Below are 26,282 nucleotides of genomic sequence, written 5' to 3' on the forward strand. Positions count from 1 at the left end.
ATGTGTGAATGCTTGGCCTTTCCAGTGCTGGTCTGTCTGAGTTGTGTATTGCTTTGTGTTCGTTCCTCTTCCATGTTTTTTTTTTTTCTGTTTTGATTTTCTTCTCCCACTTTATTTCTTTCCTTTCTTATATAGTATGAATAAGCCATCAGAGGTCTGGCTGTCCGAGAATTGGGCCGTTTAGGTTCAGGGATGTCTGACAAAGGGCGAGTGATGGCGGATATTTGTAAAGGGTGTGTGTGTTTCTTCTCCTCTGGACATTGGTAGAGGGTGTGTCGCCTCCAGACACGTGAAGGGTGTGTATATTCCAGACATTGGTAGAGAGTGTGTAGAGGGGGTGTTTATTCCAGACATGGGTAGAGGGGGTGTTTATTCCAGACATTGGTTGAGGGTGTGTTTATTGCAGGCATTGGTAGAGGGTGTGTTTATTCCAGACATGGGAAGAGGGTTTTTTTTAATTTTATTCCAGACATTGGTAGAGGGTGTGTTTATTCCAGACATTGGTAGAGGGTGTGTTTATTCCAGGCATTGGTAGAGGGGGTGTTTATTCCAGGCACTGGTAGAGGGGGTGTTTATTCCAGACATGGGTAGAGGGTGTGTTTATTCCAGACATTGGTAGAGGGTGTGTATATTCCAGACATTGGTAGAGGGTGTGTTTATTCCAGACATTGGTAGAGGGGGTGTATATTCCAGGCATTGGTGGTGGGTGTGTTTATTCCAGACATGGGTAGAGGGTGTGTTTATTCCAGACATTGGTATAGGATGTGTATATTCCAGACATTCCCGTCACCCTCCAGACACTGACATAGTGTCCCTCCTCCCTCCCCCTTCACCCTCCACACACTGACATAGTGTCCCTCCTCTCTCCCCCTTCACCCTCCACACACTGACATAGTGTCCCTCCTCCCTCCCCCTTCACCCTCCACACACTGACATAGTGTCCCTCCCCCCTCCCCCTTCACCCTCCACACACTGACATAGTGTCCCTCCTCCCTCCCCCTTCACCCTCCACACACTGACATAATGTCCCTCCTCCCTTCCCCTTCACCCTCCAGACACTGACATAGTGTCCCTCCTCCCTCCCCCTTCACCCTCCAGACACTGACATAGTGTCCCTTCTCCCTCCCCCTTCACCCTCCACACACTGACATAGTGTCCCTCCTCCATCCCCCTTCACCCCCCACACACTGACATAGTGTCCCTCCTCCCTCCCCCTTCACCCTCCACACACTGACATAGTATCCCCCCTCCCTCCCCCTTCACCCCCCACACACTGACATAGTGTCCCTTCTCCCTCCCCCTTCACCCTCCACACACTGACATAGTGTCCCCCCTCCCTCCCCCTTCACCCCCCACACACTGACATAGTGTCCCTCCTCCCTCCCCCTTCACCCTCCAGACACTGACATAGTGTCCCTCCTCCCTCCCCCTTCACCCCCCACACACTGACATAGTGTCCCTCCTCCATCCCCCTTCACCCTCCAGACACTGACATAGTGTCCCTCCTCCCTCCCCCTTCACCCTCCAGACACTGACGCAGTGCCCCCCCCCCCCCCCCCCCCCCCCCCCCCCCCCCCCCCATCACTCCTCACTGTCACCCTTCAGACGTCTTTCCCGCCACAGGGGGGGGGGGGACCACTTCAAAGGCCAATCTCCTGACAGCTGCGACACCGAAATCTCGCGCCGAACGAGATGTTGTCTCGCGCCGTGCGCGTGCACGGAGATCTGTTTGTGTAGGGGGCGCTGGCGGATGTCAACAGCCTGGGTCAGAGGGCGTGCTTGTCATTCAACTGAGAAAGCTGCTCAGCCCTCTGTGTGTGTGTGTGTGTGTGTGTGTGTGTGTGTGCGTGCGTGCGTGCGTGTGTGTCTCTGTGTGTGTATGTGTCTGTCTGTGTGTCTGTGTGTGCGTGCGTGCTTGTGTGTGTGTGTGTGTGTGTGTGTCTGTCTGTCTGTGTGTCTGTGTGTGCGTGCGTGCTTGTGTGTGTCTGTGTGTCTGTGTGTCTGTGTGTGCATGCGTGCTTGTGTGTGGGTGAGTGGGTGTCAGAGAGAGAGAGAGAGGGAGGGACAGGGGGAGAGAGAGAGGGAAAGAGGGAGATAGAGGGAGAGAGGGAGAGAGGGGGGGGGGGGGGGGGGAGAAGAACCGAGGTGAAATGGAATCAGCATGATATGCGTTTTGCCATCCTGTCCACAGTGCAGGGAAAAAAAACAAACATAGAATAAAGAAGTTAGGATAGTAACAGGAAAAGACAAATGCAATTACTGAAACATAGGGCGCACACATGCACACACACACACACACACACACCAAAATGCATGTGTAGGTATAAACATATACACATCGAGAGACAGACAAAGAGAGAGAGAGACAGAGACAGAGACAGGGACAGACTCAACATCACCCAAACCACAATAATTGTCCACACAACACAGGAAAGGGATTCCATCTTTTCAGCTTTTTTTTTTCTTTCAATTATTTATTTCTACAACAATGTCGTCGGAAAAGGTACAAACACACCACAGAGCATCTGTCACTGAGGACACAGAAATCAGATTCGGATCAGTGAACGTGGAATCAATATCTTGGAATCAATATGTATCATCATCAGACAATCAATGTGCAAATCAATACATAAGACATGTCTTTTTTTTTCTTTTCTTTTCTTCCTTGCACGTTGCCCCAGGTAGTAGGCTACACAGTAACGATCAGGAAATATAATGGATTCTGATCTAAAGAAAAAGAAAAGAAGAAAAAAAAAAGAAAAAAAGTTGGGGTGGTGGGGTGGGGGTGAGGGGTATAAACGGGATGAGGAAAGGAGGTTATAATGAGAAAAGAAGTGGAGGGTGAATTGTGTGGGGTGGGTGGGGGTGTGGGGGGCAAGGGGTGGGTGGGGGGGGGGGGGGGGGGGGGGGGGCGGTATTTCGCGTGTTGTTTGTATGGATTCATATGTGTGTGTGTGTGTTTGTGTGTGTGTGTGTGTGTGTGTGTGTGTGTGTGTGTGTGTTTGTCTGTGTGTGCTCGTGAACGCGTAGGTGCGTGCGTGCGTGCGTGTATGTATGTGTGCGCGCGTGTGTACGCGCATGCATGTGTGTGCATGTGCCTGAGGAGAGTGAGAGAAAAAGGGAGGGACGGGGTGTGGGAGGGGTGCCGCCACAATGGTTGTGCCCCCTAATCACTTGCAGAAGAGGAAGGCCGGGGGTACACAGTAATAATAATCCTAAGACGCTCCCCCCCCCCACCCACCCACCCAACCCCCCACGAAGCGGTCCACGGTGATTGATCGGCTGATGAGCTTCTTGCTTTCGCCCTGTCCCTGGCGGAGTCGTGTCACGTAAAATCACAATTCAATCAGTCACTGCAGCAGTCAAATGAGAACACGAGGACAACGGACAATGGAATTTTTTTTTCCTTCGTGACGTAAAACACTAAACAGATTAAAAAAAAAAAAATTCAATCGTAATAAAAACTCATGGAATGCGCATGGCATACATGGAAAAAAATACGTGTGAGCACAATATCAACGAGGAACAAGAGAATGGGGAGGAGGGGAGGTGGGGAGGAGGAGAGGGGAGGGGGGGGGAGGGGAACGGTAAACGTTGCACAGTGGCATTTCAGAATAAAACAAATTGAAAAACAATGCTTTAAAATAAAATAAATAAATAAAAAAAGAGAAACCTAGTAGACAGCGGACAGCAGGGGGTGGGGGTGGGTCGGGGTGAGTGGGTGGAAAGAGGACGGTAGTGGTGAGGAAGGTGGAGGTCAAAGTGCGTGACCCTTTAGGTCATTTTGGAGGTAAGGGTGGGGGGCGGGGTGGGGGGGGGGGGGGGGGGGGGGAAGGAAACATTCAGAGCTTGGAAGTGAAGCAGTATGGCAGATACCCCTGTAACCATGTAGGATGGATGCACTGAGGATCAAGCATTGTACCGATCAGCGGTTGTGATTTTGGCTGCGGTCACCCAACAAGTGAAGCTTAATTAATACACATCTGTCTGTGAACCGATGTACTGACCGTTCTGTCTCTTTGGGGTTAGCCTCTGTTCCATCTACGATAATCTCACATGTTCTGGATATTTTAGGTTGTTGAAAAAAAAAAAAAATAAAAAAATCCAAATTTCTTTTTCTTTTCTTTTTTTGGTTTTTGTCTTTGTCTAACAGTCATTATGTTTCTTTGTATATCATTTTCTTCCGTTTCTCTCTTTGTGTACTTCTTTCTCTATCTCTGTACATTTTCAAGTCATATTTTTCGTATTTGGTATTTTGTTTTTTACATTCATGCAACAAAAAAAAAAAAAAAAAAAAAAAAAGCCACAGCGGGGTACAAATGGAAATGGGGTGGAGTGGGAAGAGGAAGGAGGAGTAAGTGGGGCGGGGGTGGGGGCGGGTGTGTGTGTGTGTGGGGGTGGGGGTGGGTGGGTGGTTGCACAAAGCTCTGTTCAGGCAAACAACAGCAGCACGATATCAGAACCATCTACACATGTAACAAACAGCTCTTTTGAGCAACAAAATCAGAGCTGTTCAATTTGTGAAATAAAAAAAACAAAAACAACAGAAACGAGTCCGGTTTGATCAGAGAGCAGGTTGTAACGCTCTGTGCATCCACCTATCTACCTTTACAATGCGTTCGGGCAGCTAGCCTATCCGGCAGCTATGGATACCCCCACCAGTGCTTTTAGCCAAACTCTGTGTGTGTGTGTGTGTGTGTGTGTGTGTGTTTTGTGTGATTTGCTGTATGAAAATGTAGTCAACCAATCAAAAAATTGCGCACAGACATGAACCTACGCACGCACGAATGCATGCGAGCGCACATAAACATACAGAACGTGAGACAAAGAGAGAGAGAGAGAGAGAGAGAGAGAGAGAGACAGACAGACAGACAGAGAGAGATGGAGTTGAAGTAAGGTGGTGAGGGTGGGTGGGTGGGGGTGGGGACCCTTCTCCCCAATAGAACAGCCAATCCCCAGAACCAGGAAGCGTAGGAGGACAACAACAACAAAAAAACCCAAAACAAAAACAAACAAAAACCCAAACCAAACCAAACCCAACACCAACAGCAACAAACTCATAAATCCAGCGGGAGTGTGTGCGTGCAGAACCTCATCGAGGAAGTGTGAACTGAGTGCGAGAACAGCGCGCCATGAGGAATGGACGACCCCGCTGCACCCCCTCTGCCCCTGCCCCTGCCCCTGCCCACGCGTGGGTTGTGCCCCCTGCTGACTGTTTGCACGTGGAGTTACCTTCACAGTTCCCCGGGTCATCGCCCATCTGACCCCCCCCCCCCTCGTGCTGCACGGGCAGTTATCTGAAACCTGACGCCCTACTAAAATGCTTCTTTTCTTCCCAGGCCTTTGCCACTGAACTCTAAAAGGACGGAGAATGTGAACAAAACATTAATTAAAAGAAAAAAAAAGAACTTTGTTTTCCATTCTTTTGAAAATAGTCTTTGTGTCACTGTAAAGCGCGAAATGATCGATTTTCAGGGGTTCCATAATATATCATTTCTAATAATGATAATCATAATGATAATATAAATACTAATAATAGGAAAAGAACGAACAGAACAGAATGCACAGATTCCCGCGCTCGGAGTAGATAGGATTGTATAAAATGTGATACCTGATTTTCTAATAAATAAGTGAAAACATCTAAACTGAATAGAAAAACAAAACAAAACAAACAACAACAACAACAACAACAACAAAAAAACAAAAGAAAAAAAAAGAAAAAAACAACAACAAACAAACAAAACAAAAAGCTCCACCTAAAACAAATCGATGTTTCTGCCCAAAATTTACAGTTATTCGGTGGTTCACAAACAACAGCTGTGGTTTGCCACTGGTGTTATAATATCGCATTTTAATCAAACAGAATATTGTTCTTTTCCTCAAATGACTATGAATCGATGTTTTCATGACAATTGTGTTTCTGTTATTATTTCAGATTTCTATGTGATCAGAACAATCAACTTCAGCATAACTTTTATAATAACAACAATAATGATAACAATAGTAGTAATAATAATAGGAATCATCATTATTGCGATCGTTATCATTATAAACCAGTATATATACACGGGTGGAAATAACAACCGATGGAATAAGTTTTTGACCCAATAGTTGACCACTTGTCTGGAACTGAAAAACCACCTAAAAGGGGCAGAGAACCCACTGTGGAATGACTTGGACAGCTTGTGTGGCGGTTCACAGGTCAGTGGAATGATTTGGACAGCTTATGTGACGGTACACAGGTCAGTGGAATGATTTGGACAGCTTGTGTGACGGACCTCAGATCAATGGAATGAGTTGGACAGTTTGTGTGACGGACCTCAGATCAATGGAATGAGTTGGACAGTTTGTGTGACGGACCTCAGATCAATGGAATGAGTTGGACAGTTTGTGTGGCGGGCCTCAGATCGATGGAATGAGTTGGACAGTTTGTGTGACGGAACTCAGATCAATGGAATGAGTTGGACAGTTTGTGTGACGGACCTCAGATCAATGGAATGAGTTGGACAGCTTGTGTGACGGACCTCAGATCAATGGAATGAGTTGGACAGCTTGTGTGACGGACCTCAGATCAATGGAATGAGTTGGACAGTTTGTGTGACGGACCTCAGATCAATGGAATGAGTTGGACAGTTTGTGTGACGGACCTCAGATCAATGGAATGAGTTGGACAGTTTGTGTGACGGACCTCAGATCAATGGAATGAGTTGGACAGTTTGTGTGACGGACCCTCAGATCAATGGAATGAGTTGGACAGTTTGTGTGACGGAACTCAGATCAATGGAATGAGTTGGACAGTTTGTGTGACGGAACTCAGATCAATGGAATGAGTTGGACAGTTTGTGTGACGGACCTCAGATCGATGGAATGAGTTGGACAGTTTGTGTGACGGAGCTCAGATCAATGGAATGAGTTGGACAGTTTGTGTGGCGGGCCTCAGATCGATGGAATGAGTTGGACAGTTTGTGTGAAGGACCTCGGATCAATGGAATGAGTTGGACAGTTTGTGTGACGGACCTCAGATCAATGGAATGAGTTGGACAGTTTGTGTGACGGAACTCAGATCAATGGAATGAGTTGGACAGTTTGTGTGGCGGGCCTCAGATCAATGGAATGAGTTGGACAGTTTGTGTGGCGGGCCTCAGATCAATGGAATGAGTTGGACAGTTTGTGTGAGGGAACTCAGATCAATGGAATGAGTTGGACAGTTTGTGTGGCGGGCCTCAGATCGATGGAATGAGTTGGACAGTTTGTGTGGCGGGCCTCAGATCGATGGGATGAGTTGGACAGTTTGTGTGGCGGGCCTCAGATCGATGGGATGAGTTGGACAGTTTGTGTGACGGACCTCAGATCAATGGAATGAGTTGGACAGTTTGTGTGACGGACCTCAGATCAATGGAATGAGTTGGACAGTTTGTGTGACGGACCTCAGATCAATGGAATGAGTTGTGAAGAACATACACCGTGATCACCACACTGTAGGAAACAAGAACAGCGAACACTCCGGAATGACTTCTACAACAGGGACACTGGTCACCAACCACGGGGACACAAAACAGGGACACTGGTCACCAACCACGGGGACACAAAACAGGGACACTGGTCACCAACCACGGGGACACAAAACAGGGACACTGGTCACCAACCACGGGGACACAAAACAGGGACACTGGTCACCAACCACGGGGACACAAAACAGGGACACTGGTCACCAACCACGGGGACACAAAACAGGGACACTGGTCACCAACCACGGGGACACAAAACAGGGACACTGGTCACCAACCACGGGGACACAAAACCCAAATAAAGCACTCGCTTGCTTCAACTGCCGAAAGTATAGGGTCAATAGTGACAAGGAGACAGACGGTATGGAATGTAACCGACAGAAACCAGCATCGATTATACACGCTGAACTTTGACCCAGTTAAGGTGACCAGAAAAAAGAAAAAGAAAAAAAAAAGACGCACTCAGTTTTTACCAATTCCGGAGAAGACGTAAAAACAATTGTAAAAAACAACAACAAACCAACAACAACAAAAAAAAAAAAAGTTCAGCTTTTTATATTGTGGTTATGGTTTGAGAATGGGTGGTAAAGGTGTTTGAGAATGGGTGGTAAAGGTGTTTGAGAATGGGTGGTAAAGGTGTTTGAGAATGGGTGGTAAAGGTGTTTGAGAATGGGTGGTAAAGGTGGTAAAGGTGTTTGAGAATGGGTGGTAAAGGTGTTTGAGAATGGGTGGTAAAGGTGTGGGTTAGAAACAGAGGAGGGAAGAAGAACAACATGTTGCAAAGTACGGATCCGAAAGTTGTGGCATCTCTGGCCGATGAAAAGTCATCGGCGACCAAATATTCAACGTGTTTTGAGCTCACTGAATTCTGATCATTCTGCTCATTCCGAAACTCTGTGCAGAATTTTTTTCAACGAAGCCATGTTTCAAGACTGAAAAAAATAAAACCGCCGTTACATCTCAGTAACATAAATAACATATCTAGTAAAAAGTCATTTCAGTTAGCTCATCATCAGAAAGACAAAAACCATATAAATTATGAAAAGCATAACTGAGCACACGAACTAGAACAGTAATGTCAACATAGTACTGAACCTCCTCGGTATAAACACCATATGCACGGACAGACACGAAGAGACGACCTCAACGTCTTTGTTCTTTCCATACTGGAATATGAAAACCAGGTAACAGTGGCATAGCTCTATACTTCGCACTTCAACACACAGCTCCACAAACAGCACGTGAGAACTTTGGGACTGGGATGGGAAGTGAAGGGGGTGGGCTGACAAAAAAACGGCCTACTGTAGAAGATGAAATAATCAACCTTTCTTCGCTTTGTTTGTTTGTTTGTTTTGTTTTTTGTTTTTGTTTTTGTCTTTTTTTGGGGGGGAGGGGGTTGAGAAAGACACCGCATGACATCAGTTATATCTTGGTCACGTGACGCATTGGCCACGTGAAGTGATGACAGTTCCACCTACATAAATAAAAAGAAAAGGCGACAGAAGGCGAAAGCTGGAGCTGTCCACACGATCACTATAGCTGTACAGCAAGCTCTGTCTAGTCCGACACCTGCTGTGAAATGTACAACACTACATTGTCATCGTGGAACTTCGCAGCGAAGTCAGACCACAAGGCCCTTACCATCACATACAATACACACATACTTACATACATCATAGAACATCACCATCATCCTAACAGCCTCCGATTCAGTATTGGTGGTATCTGTCTATCTTCTTCTTTATTGACTGTTCACTACAAGATGATTTAGATACGTATTCATTCTTTTCAGCCAATAAACACACGCTTACTTTTTTTAAGCCTCAAGAAAGCAATGGTTCCCCCCTCCCCCCCCCCATTATTATGACAGCTGTATTGTACTGGTTTTCGATTTGAGTCTCATGATCATATGCACTGGAAAAAAAATCTCTCTCTCGCTCTCACAATAACATCCACCCCATCCACCAAAACCTCCACATCCCCACTGCCCCTCCACACAATGAATACTTTTAATTAACGCAGAAACACGTGTCCTCACCGCCACCATTTTATTCACACACACACACACACACACACACACACACACACGCACGCACGCACGCACGCACGCACGCACGCACGCAGAGTTTTTTATGTACACAATTGATGCGAAGTCAACGATGGTTTTTTGAATTGAATGGAATCACTGAGAGTTGTGGATACTATTCACGTCATTACAGAATGTTGGCAACTTGGTATTGAAATAAGAACCATACACATGATTTTCAGCTTTCCGAACATTTTACACGTCGCTGTTGCTGCTATCATATATTGAGCCTTTGTCCGCAAGAGAGATCTGAAGGCCTAAAACATCCACCTGAACACCTGGAAAACTGTAGCCTCACAACAATCGGCTTGGAGACAGACGGTAAAAAAAGCCCTCTCCTTATTCGAAGATACGCTGGTCCAACGTTCTGAGGCAAAGAGGCTGAGGAGAAAGGCTCTGAGATAGGCCTGTCCCACACTGCGAGGCAAAGAGGCTGAGGAGAAAGGCTCTGAGATAGGCCTGCCCCACAGTGTGAGGCAAAGAGGCTGCGAAGAAAGGCTCTAAGATAGGCCTGCCCCACATTGTGAGGCAAAGAGGCTGAGGAGAAAGGCTCTAAAGTAGGCCTGTTCTAGAGTCTGAGGCAAAGAGGCTGTGGAGAAAGGCCTAGAGAGACAGACAGACACACACCAGCGCAGACTCCACCAGTGTGTCTGGCACTGGCACTCCACTGCATGCCTGTCCAGCCACATACACCCGACGCTGTATATCAACCACCACCCGGAGCGCAACTTCGTGTATTTGTCTCCCGATACTGACGGAGGAGTCTGCCACGCTTTGTGCAGTCACACAGCCAACTGGAGGACATCGGCCGCCTCTCCCCCGTTCATCAGTCTGGGTCCACAGACACACAGACTGCGACAAAGTTACGCTGACACTGCCTATCAGTGTCCAACAACATTCATTCGCGGATGTTTTCAATTGAGAAAGTGAGCGTCTTAGGGTCATCCAACATTGCCCCAATGTGGGAGAGACACGCCAAGGACATAGTGGCTAGAGATCACTTCAGCACAACAAAAATATAAAACAGCAGAGAAGAAGGAAACAAACAAACGAAGAAACAAAAGCAAAACTGGACCCAACATTAAAATTGAATATCTGTATTGAAAAGTTCTGTCCACTGACCAGAACATAAACAAAAATAAATGTCACAAAAAGGTTAATACATCTCAAAACCATACTTCTTATTCCAAAACAACAACAAAAACAAATACAAGAAAATGGAACATTAGCCCGTTTTCCAAATCCAGCCCCGTACATTTCTGTTTTTTATCCGTATCTGAATATGATGATGAAGATGAAGATGAAGAAGAAGAAGAAGAATGAAAGGAACAATGATGATGATAACAAAAAGAATAAGTTTACATATTTCTTATTTCATGAAAACACAATGTCCATTCGAAAAAAAGAAAGAGAGAAAAGAACTATGCGGTTGGAATGTCAGAGGATAAAAACAAATAGATAAGCAAACGACAAACAAACAAACTGAATAAATAATTAAACCATGTACCATAACATTCTATGTCAGAAAAAAATAACCACTTAAAACGGAGGGAAATAGCGGAGAAGCAGGAGAAGGGTGAGGAGGAGGAGGAGGAGGGGAAGGAGGAGGAGGGGAAGGAGGAGGATGTGGAGGGGGAGGAGGAGGAGGAGGGTGAGGAGGAGGAGGAGGGTGAGGAGGAGGAGGAGGGGGATGAGGAGAGGAAGGATGAGGAGGAGGAGGGGGAGGAGGAGGAGGGGAAGGATGAGGAGGATAAGGAGGAGGAGGAGGAGGGGGAGGATGATGAAGAGGAGGAGGAGGAGGGGGAGGAGGAGGAGGATGAGAAGGAGGAGGAGGAGGGGAAGGAGGAGGATGAGAAGGAGGAGGAAGAGGAGGAAGAGGAGGAGGAGGAGGGGAAGGAGGAGGGTGAGAAGGAGGAGGGGAAGGAGGAGGAGGAGGAGGAAAAGGAGGAGGAGGGGGAGGAGGAGGAGGAGGAGAAGAAGAAGAAGATTGTGGTGAAGAAACACAGGTAGACAAAAGGCCAGAAGTCGCAAGGAGACACAGTAGAACACACACACAAAAAAAAAAAAAAAAAAAAAAAAAAAAAAAAAAAAAAAAAAAAAAGGAAAGAAAAACAAATTAAAGGATATAATTCTACGCGTCGCTAAGAACAAAGTGTTTCATCTACACAACAATTGCGGGCTGTCCCGAAACGATCACTACAGGGACAATACAGATTTCATTATGCGTCTGGAGTGTCCGTTTCCGCGGGACAGCAACAACCAGGAAAGATAGGGGTCATAGTATGACGTCATCGCCTCTGTTTCCGGTCACTGTGACGTCACAGCGCCTTTCTTCCCCCACCTCCTCCTCTTCCCTGATCCCCACCACGAAAACTATGCAATAATAATTATAATATGGCCATCGGAAACAAATGTGAGGCAGTAGGGATAAATAACTATCATTGTCATGGTCATGGTGCCTCGTAGTGGTAAGTTATCGATCATCATAATAAATCACCATCATCATCATCATCGTCAGACATCATCATCGATGTCAGCCAGCATCATCATCAGATCTATGGAACACTATGTACAGGTTCGGATCGGTCCGGTACCACCTGGTCACTCGTTACAACACGTGGGTCTCTCACAGACACTGGCTGTGCGGCACTGGTAGCCTTGCAGAGGACTTGTGGTACCCGATACAGTAAACAATAGCAATGCCATATAATAATGATCAAATCACCGTGTGTGAGCTTTCATGAGAAATAATCTGGGCAGTAAAAAAAAAAAAGTAATGAGATGAGCACAGAAAAACAAAAACCAGTTGCACGAGAGGCCACTCGTCAGAACAGGCCCCCTAACTATGATACAATCCATGAATGACGCCCAGATCCTAGAAACGATTTCGGTCTACTAGTAAAACAAAACAGAAAAATAACAACAACAACAACAACAACAAAAACAACAGCATGAACTCGATGATGAGAAAAGTGTTCACAAAGTTTTCATAATGACTGACGAAGAGCGGAAACAGCGAGAAGATGATGGGGGAACGATAATTCATGGCGACTGAGAACCAGCACAAGACACATGCAGCAAACTGCTTTCATCCCATTCAGGTGTGAAACGAAACAGAGCTACACAAGTTCTCATCTGCTTACAAAACAGCCCTTCAGACCTGAGGGAACAGTCAGCAAACTGGTAACGTATCACCTGCTGTGGGAGTCCCGCCAGGTGACAGAGAGCGAGAGAGAGAGAGGGAGAGAGACACTGAACGCATCAAGGTTGGCCATTCAGTCCTGCTGACATCAACTGTGCAGGTAAGAGAGAAACTATATATATCAATCTTCACTACGGAATCCACGAGTCAAGTCAGTTTATCTACTCTAAAAGTGATCAGACATACCTGACAGAACAAAACGAAACGATAACTAAAAAATCAAAGAAAAGTCTGTGTTTGTATTTCACAGACAATTTGAAAAAGAAAAAAAAAAAAAAAAGAAAAAAGGGGGGTGGGGTGGGGGGAAGAAGAAGAAAAAACAAAACAGAAGTGATATTGCTACTGTATTGGTTTCTTTTTGTTTTGTCTTTTCAGAAACACAATGTCACACACACACACACACACATAAAAAAAAATCGTAAGACGTCTTTTGGTTGCCGACTACAAAGACTAACACTGTCTCAGGGAACCGGACAGCAGACCTCTACGATGCTACGTCATCCATGCATCGGTCCGTGTGGTGTGTGACGTCAGCCGGTCAGCCAGTCAGTCGCACGGCGATGACCATCAGTCTGTTCCCCACACCAACAACCACCACCCGAACCTTGTCCCGGCTTTGGCCAATCAGGTTTTTTTTTTTTCCCTTTGTCTGTTTGTTTGTTTACAAAACTTTGACATCACGTGGGAGAAGGACAGAAAAAGTCACGTTCCCTGACCAAGGGAAGGTGGTGGTGGTGGCGGCGGCTGCAGGGAGGAGGGGGGAGAGAGAGGGGGTGTGGGGGGGGGGCAGGGTGTCGGGAGGGAGAAGGAGTCCACCACCACCTCCACCGCCACCACCCACCTCTTCCAGGAACATGCTACGCCGCCACGTCACGTCACGACACGACACGACACGACACGTCACAACGGGCGTGACGTCACCCGCGCGCTGTGATGGTGGTGATGGTTGGTTGTGTGGTCATAAGTGACGCCGCCGACGCCGACGATGACGTCAAGCGGGGAGTGAAGTGAGGTCAGCAAGCGCTGTTCATGTGGACGGGGGCCCCTGGCTGGGGGTACCACGAGCTGTAGGGCGTCATGTAGGCGTTCTGGCTCACGACGTGGTGCTGCTGCATGTCTGACCACGACGGCTGCGGGGGACTCATGGAGGCCGACACGGGCAGCAGGGGGGTGGAGGAGGGCGGGGGCCCGTGCACGGACGACACGCCGCCCGGAGGGACCACCATCCCGTGCGGCGTGGCCGACTGCGGCGGCGGCAGCTCTCCGGGCGGCGACATCTGCTGCTGCTGCTGCTGCTGGGGTGTGGGGGGAGGCGGGGGGCCGCCCTGCACATGCTGGGGGTGCGGGGGCGTGTGCTGGTGCTGCTGCATGCCGTTGGGGGGCGAGGGGGCCGAGCCCATGGGGGGAGGGTTGGGGGGCTGGCCCCCCTGTCCCGGGGCGCCCAAGGGGGGCACGCTGGGGTTGCCGCCCTGTTTCATGATCTTCTTGTACTTGGAGCGGCGGTTCTGGAACCAGATCTTCACCTGCAATCAGAGCGATACCACGTCACTATGGGTGGGTCAGGGTGTGTGTGTGTGTGTGTGTGTGTGTGTGTGTGTGTGTGTGTGTGTGTGTGTGTGCAACAGGTACAAACACTGAACACAAAGAGATAGATAGATAGATAGATAGATAGAGAGAGAGAGAGAGAGAGAGAGAGAGAGAGAGAGAGAGAGAGAGAGAGAGAGAGGGATGGAACACAGAGACAGACATTAGAAAGGACAGTGTTAGGACATGACAGGTTCTTCTTCTTCTGCGTTCGTGGGATGCAACTCCCACGTTCACTCGTATGTACACGAATGGGCTTTTACGTGTATGACCGTTTTTACCCCGCCATGTAGGCAGCCATACTCCGCTTTCGGGGGTCAGGAGGTGTGAAGAAAACATGAGGACTGATGTATAAACGCTGTGCTACATCTGTTTAATTAAAAGAAGTCAGAATAATGCTAATAACATATTATGGGGAAAAAGTTTCGTCAGTCCGTCTCTGTGTATGTGTGTGAGAAAGAGGAGGGGTGTGGTATTCCAGGGGGGCTGGGTGATGGGGGGCCTGGTTGACTGATGACGGCTGAAGTCCTAACTTTTCGTCTAGCGTTCACAGGGGGGAAAGTCTTGGTCCCGTCAGGACGTCAGTCCCTACTTGTATACATCGGGGGCTTTCCGTGTTGTCTGACACACACACACACACACACACACACACACACACACACACACACACACACACACACACACACACACACACACACACACACACACACACACACACACAGAAAAGAGAGAGAGAGAGGGGGAGGGAGAAAGACAGTGGGAGACAGACAGACAGACATACAGGGACTGAGAAAGGAACTGACAGAGAGTGAGAGAGAGTTTACAAACGCATTCAAACGGCACATGTTCCAACACGTTGTCAAGGAAAAAACAAAACAAAACACTTCCTGTTCACCCCCTCTTCTCGTCCGTTCCAAACCAAGCCTCCAATTTAAAAAAAAAAAAAAATCTATAAATACCCCTTACTCCTAGCGACTAATCGGAAACTTTTTTTCTGTCTTTGTTTTGGAACTGCTGATTGGTTAATACACGTTATTGTCTGCCAGGCAGTGATTGGATAATTCTCACACGAGTTGAACTGCTGACGCGTAAATCTGGGCGACACCTTCATTTGGGGATAGGTGGGTGTGTGTGGAAGGGTGGTGGGGGCGCTACAAACCGTACAATTACCGCCCTTCTCCCGGCTCGCCGACTGGGCTCACTCCGGTATTAAGTGCAACCTGAGTGCCAACACAGGCAAGGGGAGAGAAGCCCCACTCTGCAATTAACTATCACCCAATATCCACTGCCGACTGTGGGAATCACTCCCTAACGCTCTCAAACAAGGAGAGTGGAGGAGAGAAAAAGAAATCGCTCCCCCCAAAAAAACCCTGGACAGGTAAGTTTCTCTCTTCTTCCCATGCTCTGGCTTATCTAGGTCTTCATTTTCTGTTCTGTGACACTCACTGTATTCTGCACTGTTGTCTTTTTCTTCCTGTGTCAGCGCGCGCGTTCGTTATCATACAACTTCAAACATATGCACACACGGGCATGGCCACAAGTACACACACACACACACACACACACACACACACACACACACACAGAGAAAGAGAGAGTTTGGCTGTCTGTTAGAATTGTATCCGTGAGTTTCTACACGCCCAAAGAACGATTCTAAGTAATTCACTTGTTGTGGAAACTTGGACTGGCCTACAAAAAGCCCAGAAAACTATAATAATATCCATCCAAATTTCATCTTCATTCAAAATGTTAACCATAAGACTTTCAAAAAATGACTCAAGTTGTCAATCTACATTCAGGACGTCTGTTTCAAGCTATGATCCAAAACTGCCAAAGAAATTCGGGATACGTTTTTTTGTTTATTTTTTATATATTTTTTTTATATTGTTATTATTTTGTTTTAATTTTCGTTCCTTATCACACAAATTTGTGGTACCTTCTTTAATCTTATATGCAAAATGTCCAAGAAATGGAAACTTTATTCTTGATTTACCTCGATTCACGGTGCTCACCAAAAGGTGTACTACTTTTTGTGTGCCCCTGTGAAAATGTCACCAGGCCCTGGGATCGTTTCTGTAGCGTGACTGGAAAAACCCCCTCTCGATATTTCGTCACCGGCGAATTGAAAACTGGTGATTATAGAAAGGTGATTTCACGGCATATGGGTTCGAATTGGGAGCTTTTATGAAATAACTGTGTTTAACTGGAAATATTGTTCGTCACACCTCTATACACCAGCGTCACAATCCCCCAAAGAAGACACATTCATTGATTCATTGACACAGGAAAGCGATTAGTCTATGGAATGATGTTTCATGGTTTGACTGAGTTGAGGTTTGTAGGAGAAGAGTGGGCCCCGCCGTCCTACGCCCAACTTTACACACAGTGGATATGAGTTCACTGCCCCGGTGGCCACGTAAGGCTTTGGGACCAGTAATCTTTAACCGCAACTACAGGTTTCAGATATAAATGAGACAAAGTGTGTGGTTTTTTAGGGGGCGGGGTGGAGGGGGGGGGGTATCTGACTCTCTGGAAAGACGATTCCGTCCTAAACAGAGTTCCTTTTCTTACCACACTTTATAAGACACGGAGAAAAGCGGACAGAGAGAGAGAGAGAGAGAGAGAGAGAGAGAGAGAGATCTGGAGAAACAGAAACTCAGAGATCGAAAGAACGCAAGAACGTAAGAATTTTGATATAAGGTCACCGACCTGTACACATTTTGTTGCCCACACATCCTTCCGAAAATAAAACAGGAAGAACAAAACAACTGACAAGATATACAGGGAGCTCACTGAGAACAAGTAAACTAAATGAAAAACCCAGGAGAGAGATGCTTGGGAATAACGAACCCTCCCTACCCCCGACGCCCCCCCCCCCACCGCCCCCCCACCCCCTCTCCAAAAATATGAATAAAACATTCATTCATTTCCTCCGATACAGGCTCCTCGAGCATTCCGCGTGCGAACGGATGAAGCGAACAGCTCTCTGAAAGTGCACAGAGCAGGTCACGTGATGTCACCTAACACTTCATCACCTCGTCCTTCTGTCTTTAGTTACGTTGGGATTTAACGTCGGCACCTTCTTCAGTTCAGTTCCACAAGGAGGCGTCACTGCGTTCGGTCAAATCCATATTACACGCTACACAACATCTGCGAAACGGATGCCTGACTAGCAGTGTAAGCCAACGTGCTTTGTCAGGCCTTGTGGGGGAAAATAAAATAAAACAAAACAAAATGAATAAACAAATAAGGTAGAAATGAACAACAAATTAAACAAATAAAGATAGAAATGAATAATAGATAGATCAATAAATAACTAAACAAATGAAAGCCAGGAAAGAAAGAAAAAAAAATTAGTATGAATAATAATAACGATAATATGAATAGATAAATTTATAAATAATCAATCACTCAATCTGTCGGCAGCCACGGATCATGACATGGCGGACGGTGATGACCATTCCAGGAACGTGAAGGATGAGGGGGAGGCTGGGGGGCGGGGGGGGGGGGGGGGGAGATAAGGGGACCTATCTAACACCACACTGACACCACCACAACGACAACACGCATGAGTGATGTGAGATAGACAGCGAACTTAAATGTCAGTTTTTTCTATTGTTTGGATGTCTGTTGTCATTCGAACTCTGTAATATATATCATGACGCTCAGCGCTCTTACCGACCGAGCTAACCAAGACACCCAAATCGTACCTCTTGTTTCGACAAAAGATAGACAGAGCAGTTTCAGTTTCAGTTTCAGTTGCTCAAGGAGGCGTCACTGCGTTCGGACAAACCATATACGCTACACCACATCTGCCAAGCAGATGCCTGACCAGCAGCGTAACCCAACGTGCTTAGTCAGGCCTTGAGAAAAAACAAACAAAAAAACAAACAAACAAAAAACGGGGGAATAAATAATAGATAAGCTTACATAAATAAATAAATAAATGAATAATAATTATAATATAGAAAAAGGTAGTAGTAATAATAATAGTAATACTAATAAAATGATAACAAAAAAATAAATAAAAAAAATAAAACAATGGTGATAAATAAGCGAATAAATGTAAAACATGAAGACACACATTCACACACACACACACACACACATGCACAACAGAAATGCACCAAACATGCAGTTTCACACAGTCATCGCTTACTACTCCTCCAACCCCAATCCTCCCAATTTTTCCTGTCAGATTGGTATGAACCCCCCCCCAAACAAACCCACACCTCTGTATCCCCCAGAACAGAAACAAACGTACTTCCTACCACCACAACCATCACCACCACCACCACCACCCACAATTATTCCCATGATTTTACCCCTCTTTGAACAAGAAAGAAAACAGCCTACTAACACCCCCCTCGCTCCTCCCCCTCCCCCCCCAACCTCCCCCCCTCCCCTCTCTCTCTCTCCTCCCCCTCTGAAACCTGAGAGATTTAGGGCTGAAAGGTGTAAGATAAAATAAAATAAAATAAAATAAATGCAGGAAATATCGATCAAGGATCATGGCACCTAGTTTCCTGTATAGCCTTTCAGTCCTCAATCTGATACCACAACTTACACTTTACGTCGGCGAGGAGGGAGAGAGAGAGTGGGGGGGGGTCGAGAGAGCGGGGGGAGAGAGAGAGGGAGAGAGAGGGGGGGGGAGAGAGAGAGGGAGAGAGAGAGGGGGAGGAGGGAGGGAGGGACAGAGAGAGAGCAAAGGGGGGGAGGGGTGGAGACGGAGGGAGGGAGAAAGAGAGAGGGAGAGAAGCCGGGAGGAGAGTGGGGAGGAGGGGGTGTGTGTGGGGGGGGGGGGAGGGGGAGTGTGCGTGGGGGGGGGGGGGGGGGGGGAGGAGGGAAAGAGGAAACAGGGGGAGGAGGAATCATCTACTGTGACACAAAATTAGTGGATCTCTCGCTAAGCCTCAACTGTCAGTTTATCCACACTAAAGTGGTCTCCCTTGGCCGCCTTTCTAAAGAGGAAGGAAACTTAAAACCTGCCGATAAGAGCTGTTCCTCTGCCTCTGGAAACACGGTCATATGTTTTGTGGAGTGGGGTGGCGGGGCGTAGGGTGGGGTGGGGTGGGGTGGGGGGGGGGGTTGTGTCGGCGCATGGAAGGGGGGTGGAGAACAGTCCATTGTCACTCACCCACCAACCTCCCTTCTTCCTTACTCTCTGCCCCCTTCCCCCCCTCACCCCCCAATACCCTCCACTTTCATAACCACCACCTCCTTCATCACCCCCTGCTCCTCCACCCCCACCCTGCTATATATGCATTCTGTGTCAAGCTTTGTCATTTTGTTTTTAGCACTGGCGATCAGCTTGTATTGTGGCTTAATTATATGCGGGGCAAAGGCTCTTCAGTCTCCTTTTGTACGCCATTGCCATCATGCATTAACATAACAAATAAAGTCAGTCACGGAACCAGGAATTACAAACAAACAGGGTACTGTCATGAACCAGGAATTACAAACAAACAGGGCACTGTCTTGAACCAGGAATTACAAACAAACAGGGCACTGTCTTGAATCAGGAATTACAAACAAACAGGGCACTGTCATGAACCAGGAATTAAAAAAAACAAACAGGGCACTGTCTTGAACCAGGAATTACAAACAAACAGGGCACTGTCTTGAACCAGGAATTACAAACAAACAGGGCACTGTCTTGAGACAGGAATTACAAACAAACAGGGCACTGTCTTGAATCAGGAATTACAAACAAACAGGGCACTGTCATGAACCAGGAATTACAAACAAACAGGGCACTGTCTTGAACAAGGAATTACAAACAAACAGGGCACTGTCTTGAACCAGGATTTACAAACAAACATGGCACTGTCTTGAAGCAGGAATTACAAACAAACAGGGCACTGTCTTGAACCAGGAATTACAAACAAACAGGGCACTGTCTTGAATTAGGAATTACAAACAAACAGGGCACTGTCATGAACCAGGAATTACAAACAAACAGGGCACTGTCATGAAGCAGGAATTACAAACAAACAGGGCACTGTCTTGATGCAGGAATTAAAAACAAACAGGGCACTGTCTTGAATTAGGAATTACAAACAAACAGGGCACTGTCTTGAACCAGGAATTACAACAAACGGGGCACTGTCTTGAAGCAGGAATTACAAACAAACAGGGAACTGTCTTGATGCAGGAATGAAAAACAAACAGGGCACTGTCTTGAATCAGGAATTACAAACAAACAGGGCACTGTCTTGATGCAGGAATTAAAAACAAACAGGGCACTGTCTTGAAGCAGGAATTACAAACAAACAGGGCACTGTCTTGAATCAGGAATTACAAACAAACGGGGAACTGTCTTGAAGCAGGAATTACAATAAACTGGGCACTGTCTTGAACAAGGAATTGCAAACAAACAAGGCACTGTCTTGAACCAGGAATTAAAACAAACAGGGCGCTGTCTTGAACCCAAAACTTGTGTGTTCGATTTAATTTCTAGCAGCCCTCTAGTACCGTTTCGGGGGTGGGGTGGGTGGTCTTTTGTGTTTTTGTCATCATCATCACCATCAACATCAACATCATTCTTCTTCTTCTAGTTATTGTTGCTGCTGTTGTTGTTCTTAGTAATATTTATTCTATCGGTATTGTTAATGGTCTTTTTTCCATCTCCACTGAAAAATTGACAGTGTCAGATTGAATAATGTCTGAACATAAAGACAGCAATAGATGAACAAATGAATATAGACTCTACATATTTCATTTTCCTTGACGAGATTAAAAAAAAAATGTGCAAGGCACAGTGCATTTTTCGTTGATCCCAAACAATCGATAGACCAGGCACACAGTCATCGATATCAATCCATGACACAGTCATCGATATCAATCCATGACACTGTCATCTTCTTCTTCTTCTTCTGCGTTCACTCGTATGCACACGAGTGGGCTTTTACGTGTATGACCGTTTTTACCCCGCCATGTAGACAGCCATACTCCGTTTTCGGGGGGGTGCATGCTGGGTATGTTCTTGTTTCCATAACCCACCGAACGCTAACATGGATTACAGGATCTTTAACGTGCGTATTTGATCTTCTGCTTGCATATACACACGAAGGGGGTTCAGGCACTAGCAGGTCTGCACATATGTTGACCTGGGAGATCGTAAAAATCTCCACCCTTTACCAACCAGGCGCCGTCACTGTGATTCGAACCCGGGACCCTCAGATTGACAGTCCAACGCTTTAACCACTTGGCTATTGCGCCCGTCAGTCATCGATATCAATCCATGACACAGTCATCGACTGGTGGCCAAAACACCGGCGTGAGAACTCACTACGAGGAACGTAGCATTTTGTTACGTCTGTAATTATGTCTTTTTCCAAAACAGGGTCATCATAATTCCTCTGTCATTATCGTCGTCACTTCAACAGTGAGGAAAACACACCCATTTACCACTTGAGTTGGAGAGAGAGAAGGAGGAAAGGAGAGAGAGAGAGAGAGAGAGAGAGAGAGAGAGAGAGAGAGAGAGAAAGAGAGAGAGAGATGATGATGATGATGATGATGATGATGGTGATGATGATACATAAAACATTATCTATTTTAGGCCTGGGCCCATTGTAGAGCGAGAGAGAGAGAGAGAGAGAGAGAGAGAGAGAGAGAGAGATGATACATAATATATTATTTACTTTAGGCCTATGCCCCCTGTAAAGAGAGAAAGAGAGAGGGTGTGTGTGTGTGTGTGTGTGTGTGTGTGTGTGTGTGTGTGAGAGAGAGAGACAGAGAGAGAGAGAGAGAGAGAGACAGACAGACAGACAGACAGACAGACAGGCAGGCGGACAAACTGATAGACAGACGTCTTATATCCACAACAGAGATCATCCATCCTCCCACCATCCCTGCTCATCCCTAACAACCTCCACCTGCAGCCCCCACAACCCCTTGGAGGCCATCAGAAAACCTAACAGTGCGTCACTCTGCCCTAACTGATTCTCTCTCTCCGCCACCCCTCCCTCCCAATCCCCACCCCACACCATCCCCTCCCCACACCATCCTCTCCAATCCCCAACTTCTGTCTGGCTGGAGGGAGCTAGCCAGGCCTTAACGAACGGGCCAATGGGATCGCTCCTTTCTTGGTGGTTGTCTTGCGCTGTGCTGTGCTGTTCTGGGCTGTGCTGCGGCAAGCCTTTGGAAGCGTTGTTATCGATGAATCGATTGGCTGTCTGGACTGGAGGGAGCGAGAGAGAGGGAGATGGAGAGAAAGAGGGGGAGAGAGATAAGGAGAGAGAGAGAGAGAGAATGGGAGAAAGAGGGAGAGGGGAGAGAGATGGAGAGAGAGAGAGAGAGACAGCGACAGAGAGAGAGAGTTGGAGCCAGACAACTGCCCACGCCCCAGCCTCCCCCCCCCCCCCCCCGCCAAAGCCCCCGCTTCTTACACCTCCCCCACCCCCTCGGTCCCCACCCCCCCTCACTCCCACCCCCACCCATTCCTTCGCCCAAATCCTAAAGACAGACAGCGCCACGGGGAGGAAGGCAATTACAACAACTCTTTATTCAGACAAAAAGGTTGGGGGTGGGGGGGGGGGTAAAAAGAGTGGGGGAGGGGGTAGTTGGGAGGATGGGGGTGGTGGGGGGGTGAGACAAGGAAAAAGAACAGATAGAGAGGTGATGTTTAATGGACAGGATGTCTCTGCTTCTCTTGTGCACAAAAAAATCGAAGATTGTTTTGCTTCTCCTGGGTACAGAAACAGTGGTTTTCGTATGTTGTATCTGTGGATAAAAAAAAGAAAAAAAAAAAGTTTGTTGGTTCTGTTTAATCAAGTCATGTTCGGTGTGTGTGTGTGTGTGTGTGTGTGTGTGTGTGTGTGTGTGTGTGCGCGCGCGTGTGTGTGTGTGTGTGTGTGTGTGTGTGTGTGTGTGTGTGTGTGTGTGTGTGTGTGTGTTGAACCTGTGTGCTCTTGTGTTACTGCACATTGTGCAGTTTCTCTTCATAAGATAATTAAGTTATTCTTGTCTTATGTTAACATTCGTGGTTTTTGTAGTTGGGGTTTTTCTTTAATTTTTTTTTTATAGTTTTAGCCTGCTATTCAAATAAACAATGTTTAAGCTGCGTTACGGGACAGACATGTGCCGAAAGATAGGACGACGTGATTTGATTATAACAGCACTATAAAAATATCATGAGAAGAGAACTTGTAGTCCCCCTCTTGAACATCCACCGGCACCAGGAGGAGGAGGGCGGGGGGGGGGGGGGGGGGGGGGGGGGATAGCTACGCACAGTGTGTACCCGGATTCCCCCTCTCACCCCCGCACACACACACAGGACTGATAAAACTGTCTTCAAAGCTGCCCCCCGCAACTCGTCACCGACGCGTTCTAACGACGACGCACGCGTCACACAATTCGTAAACCAAGAGTGCTATCCAAATGAACGTCGTTTCGCTTTTTTAAAGATTTTTTTTTTTTTTCAATAAAAGGCATGGGGAGGCAGGAGGAGGGTGGGGGGTGGTAGAAGGGATGGAGGGAGGGGTATTTTATGGACGGTCAATGTCGGAGACAGCGGGCATGGAAAGCAGCATTCCCTGTGCCGTGCCGTGCCGTGCCATGCCATGCCATGCCATGCCATGCAGGGAGGGGGAGAGGAAGGGAGGGCGGTCGGGGGTGGGGTGGGGTCATGGGAACGTGGGCACCTGTGCCATTTGCAGCCAGCCCTCAGCACTGCCGGCTAATGGGACTGCTGTCACACGGGGTATGTAATAGTTCCTCTCTCTCTCTCTCTCTCTCTCTCTGCAACCCCAACCCTCACCCCACCTCCACATCACCCCTCACCACCCCCCACCCCGCCACTCTTGGCAGCACTTTGATTTTTTTATAGATTTTTTTTTTTTTGGTCTCTGCACACATGTGCTATATACATTTTTAAAAAAAAGTGTTATTAGTTATGATCGTATTGGCTAATGGAGTGTCGCAGGATATGATTATGATGCTCTCTGTGTGTCTAAATGTCTGTCTGTCTGTGTGTCTGTCTGTGCAAGCCAACCCCACCTCTCTTCTCCCTCACCCCCATCTTACTGAACCTGTGTAGCGCTTTGATTTGTCTGCACACCAATTAGTCCTTCTCCTCCATTATTATTATCATCATCATCATCATCATTATTTTCATTATCATTATCATTGTTATTATCATCATTATCTTCCTTCGTGCACTGTGTGTTACCTGTAACTTGTGTAAAAGTGCATGCGTGTGCATATGTGTATAAGACACACGAATGCGAGAGCGCGCGCGTGTGTACATGCATGTGTGTATGTTTGTATGTGGGGTGAGAGAGAGAGGCAGACAGCCAGCCAGACGGACGGACGGACGGACGGACGGACAGAGACAAAGATTTCTACGAATACATCTGGTGTTTTGTAGAGCCATCCCTCCCCCACCAACTATAAAGCACTGGAAGTACAGATACATAGGGCAGGAAATGCATGTTGAAAGCGATAATTGCGATGGTTATCATTTCAAATATCCTGAATCAAACTGACATCTGGCGATGAAGTACTTGTATGGGGCGATACCGGTCTATGTCTTCCACACTGGCGGCAAACACATCAATGGTCAGCTATTTCCCTCGGGGTTTGAAAATGGAAACAAAACTACTCGGCCCTCATGCTGTATGTATACAAACTCCATGGATGGAGCTGAACCATCCGTCCCTCCTTTTTTCAAAGAGACATTGATTGGATAATAACTAAGCGCGGGAGAGACGAGATCGACAGAGAGAGAGAGAGAGAGAGAGAGAGAGAGAGAGAGAAGCAAAAAACAAACAGGAGAGGGAAGACACCCGTGAATACGGCTCTAACGAACGGTCCGAGGAAAAGACGCTGGAAAAGACGCCCGCTAATACTACTGCCGCGATACTTAAGTGGAGAGAGAGAGAGAACGAAATCCATACACAACAAATAGCTGCAGGCGTTAGACGCATCCTTGTCCAACTCCTCTCCCTTTTCTCCCCGCAGATCTCCCGGGTGCCGTGATTTGTTTTGCGGGTGAGCGGGGTGGCTGTCACCCCGGGGTCCCGAGGGAGAGAGAATGGGGTGGCTAACGAGCTTACCCCCCTCCTCCCTTCTCCCACTTCACCCCGTTAGGCAGCCAATTGATTAAACCACTGTCAAGTTGACAAGCACCCCCCAAACCATCAATATTTGATCAACCCTGTCCTCCCGCCACCGCGGCCGCCGCGTTCGGAGAAGTGTCGCCACAGACCAGGCGCCACACGAGGTGACGAGAGGGCGCTTTTTGGGTGTGTGCTTGTTTTTATTGTGTTTTTGTTTTTGTTTTGTTTTGTTGTTGCGATTGTTTTGTTTTGTTGTTGTTTTGTTATTGTTTTTGCTTTGTCGTTTGTTGTTGTTGTTGTTGTTTTGTTATTGTTTTGTTTTTGTTTTGTTGTTGTGTTTGTTTGTTGTTTTTTGTTATTGTTTTGGTTTTGCTTTGCTGTTGTTGTTCTTGTTTTGTTTTTGTTTTTCCTTTGTTTTGTTATTATTTTGTTTTTGTTTTGTTATTGTTCTTGTTGTGTATTGTTTTGTTGTTGTTTTCGTTTTGTTATTTTTTCGTTTTTGTTTTGCTATTGTTTTGTTTAGTTGTTGATGTTTTTTTTAAATTTTTTTAAAAATTGTTTTGTTACTGTTTCTTGTTTTGTTTTGTTATTGTTTTCTTGTTCTTTTGTTATTGTTTTATTTTTTGTTTTGTTTTGTTATTTTCTTGTTGCTTTGTTAATGTTTATTGTTGTTTTGTTTCATTATTGTTTTAATTTTTGACTCACTTGTGTAAACAAAATGAGTCTATGTTTTAACCCGGTGTTCGGTTGTCTGTGTGTGTGTGTGTGTGTGTGTGTGTGTGTCCGTGTGTCTGTGTGTCTATGGATCCGTGGTAAAGTTTAACATTGACATTTTCTCTGCA

The 26,282-nt window shown here is 46.7% G+C and overlaps 2 protein-coding genes across 2 annotated transcripts in view; one reads left to right on the forward strand and one right to left on the reverse strand.

The window, feature by feature from the left end:
• Nucleotides 1-13,115: 13,115 nt before the first annotated feature.
• The window catches only part of LOC143290238 (homeobox protein Dlx6a-like), a 71,384-nt gene continuing 58,217 nt past the window's right edge, over nucleotides 13,116-26,282 (reverse strand). The window contains exon 3 of the mRNA XM_076599574.1: nucleotides 13,116-14,319. Coding sequence (XP_076455689.1) covers nucleotides 13,810-14,319 — 510 coding nt within the window. The 3' untranslated portion in view covers nucleotides 13,116-13,809. The remainder of the gene's footprint in view (nucleotides 14,320-26,282) is intronic.
• LOC143290079 (uncharacterized) overlaps nucleotides 24,009-26,282 on the forward strand; it is a 13,750-nt gene continuing 11,476 nt past the window's right edge. The window contains exon 1 of the mRNA XM_076599369.1: nucleotides 24,009-24,083. Within this exon, the coding sequence (XP_076455484.1) occupies nucleotides 24,009-24,083 (75 nt within the window). The remainder of the gene's footprint in view (nucleotides 24,084-26,282) is intronic.

This window comes from Babylonia areolata, chromosome 15 (genome assembly GCF_041734735.1).
Source record: "Babylonia areolata isolate BAREFJ2019XMU chromosome 15, ASM4173473v1, whole genome shotgun sequence".
Lineage (NCBI taxonomy): Eukaryota > Metazoa > Mollusca > Gastropoda > Neogastropoda > Buccinidae > Babylonia > Babylonia areolata.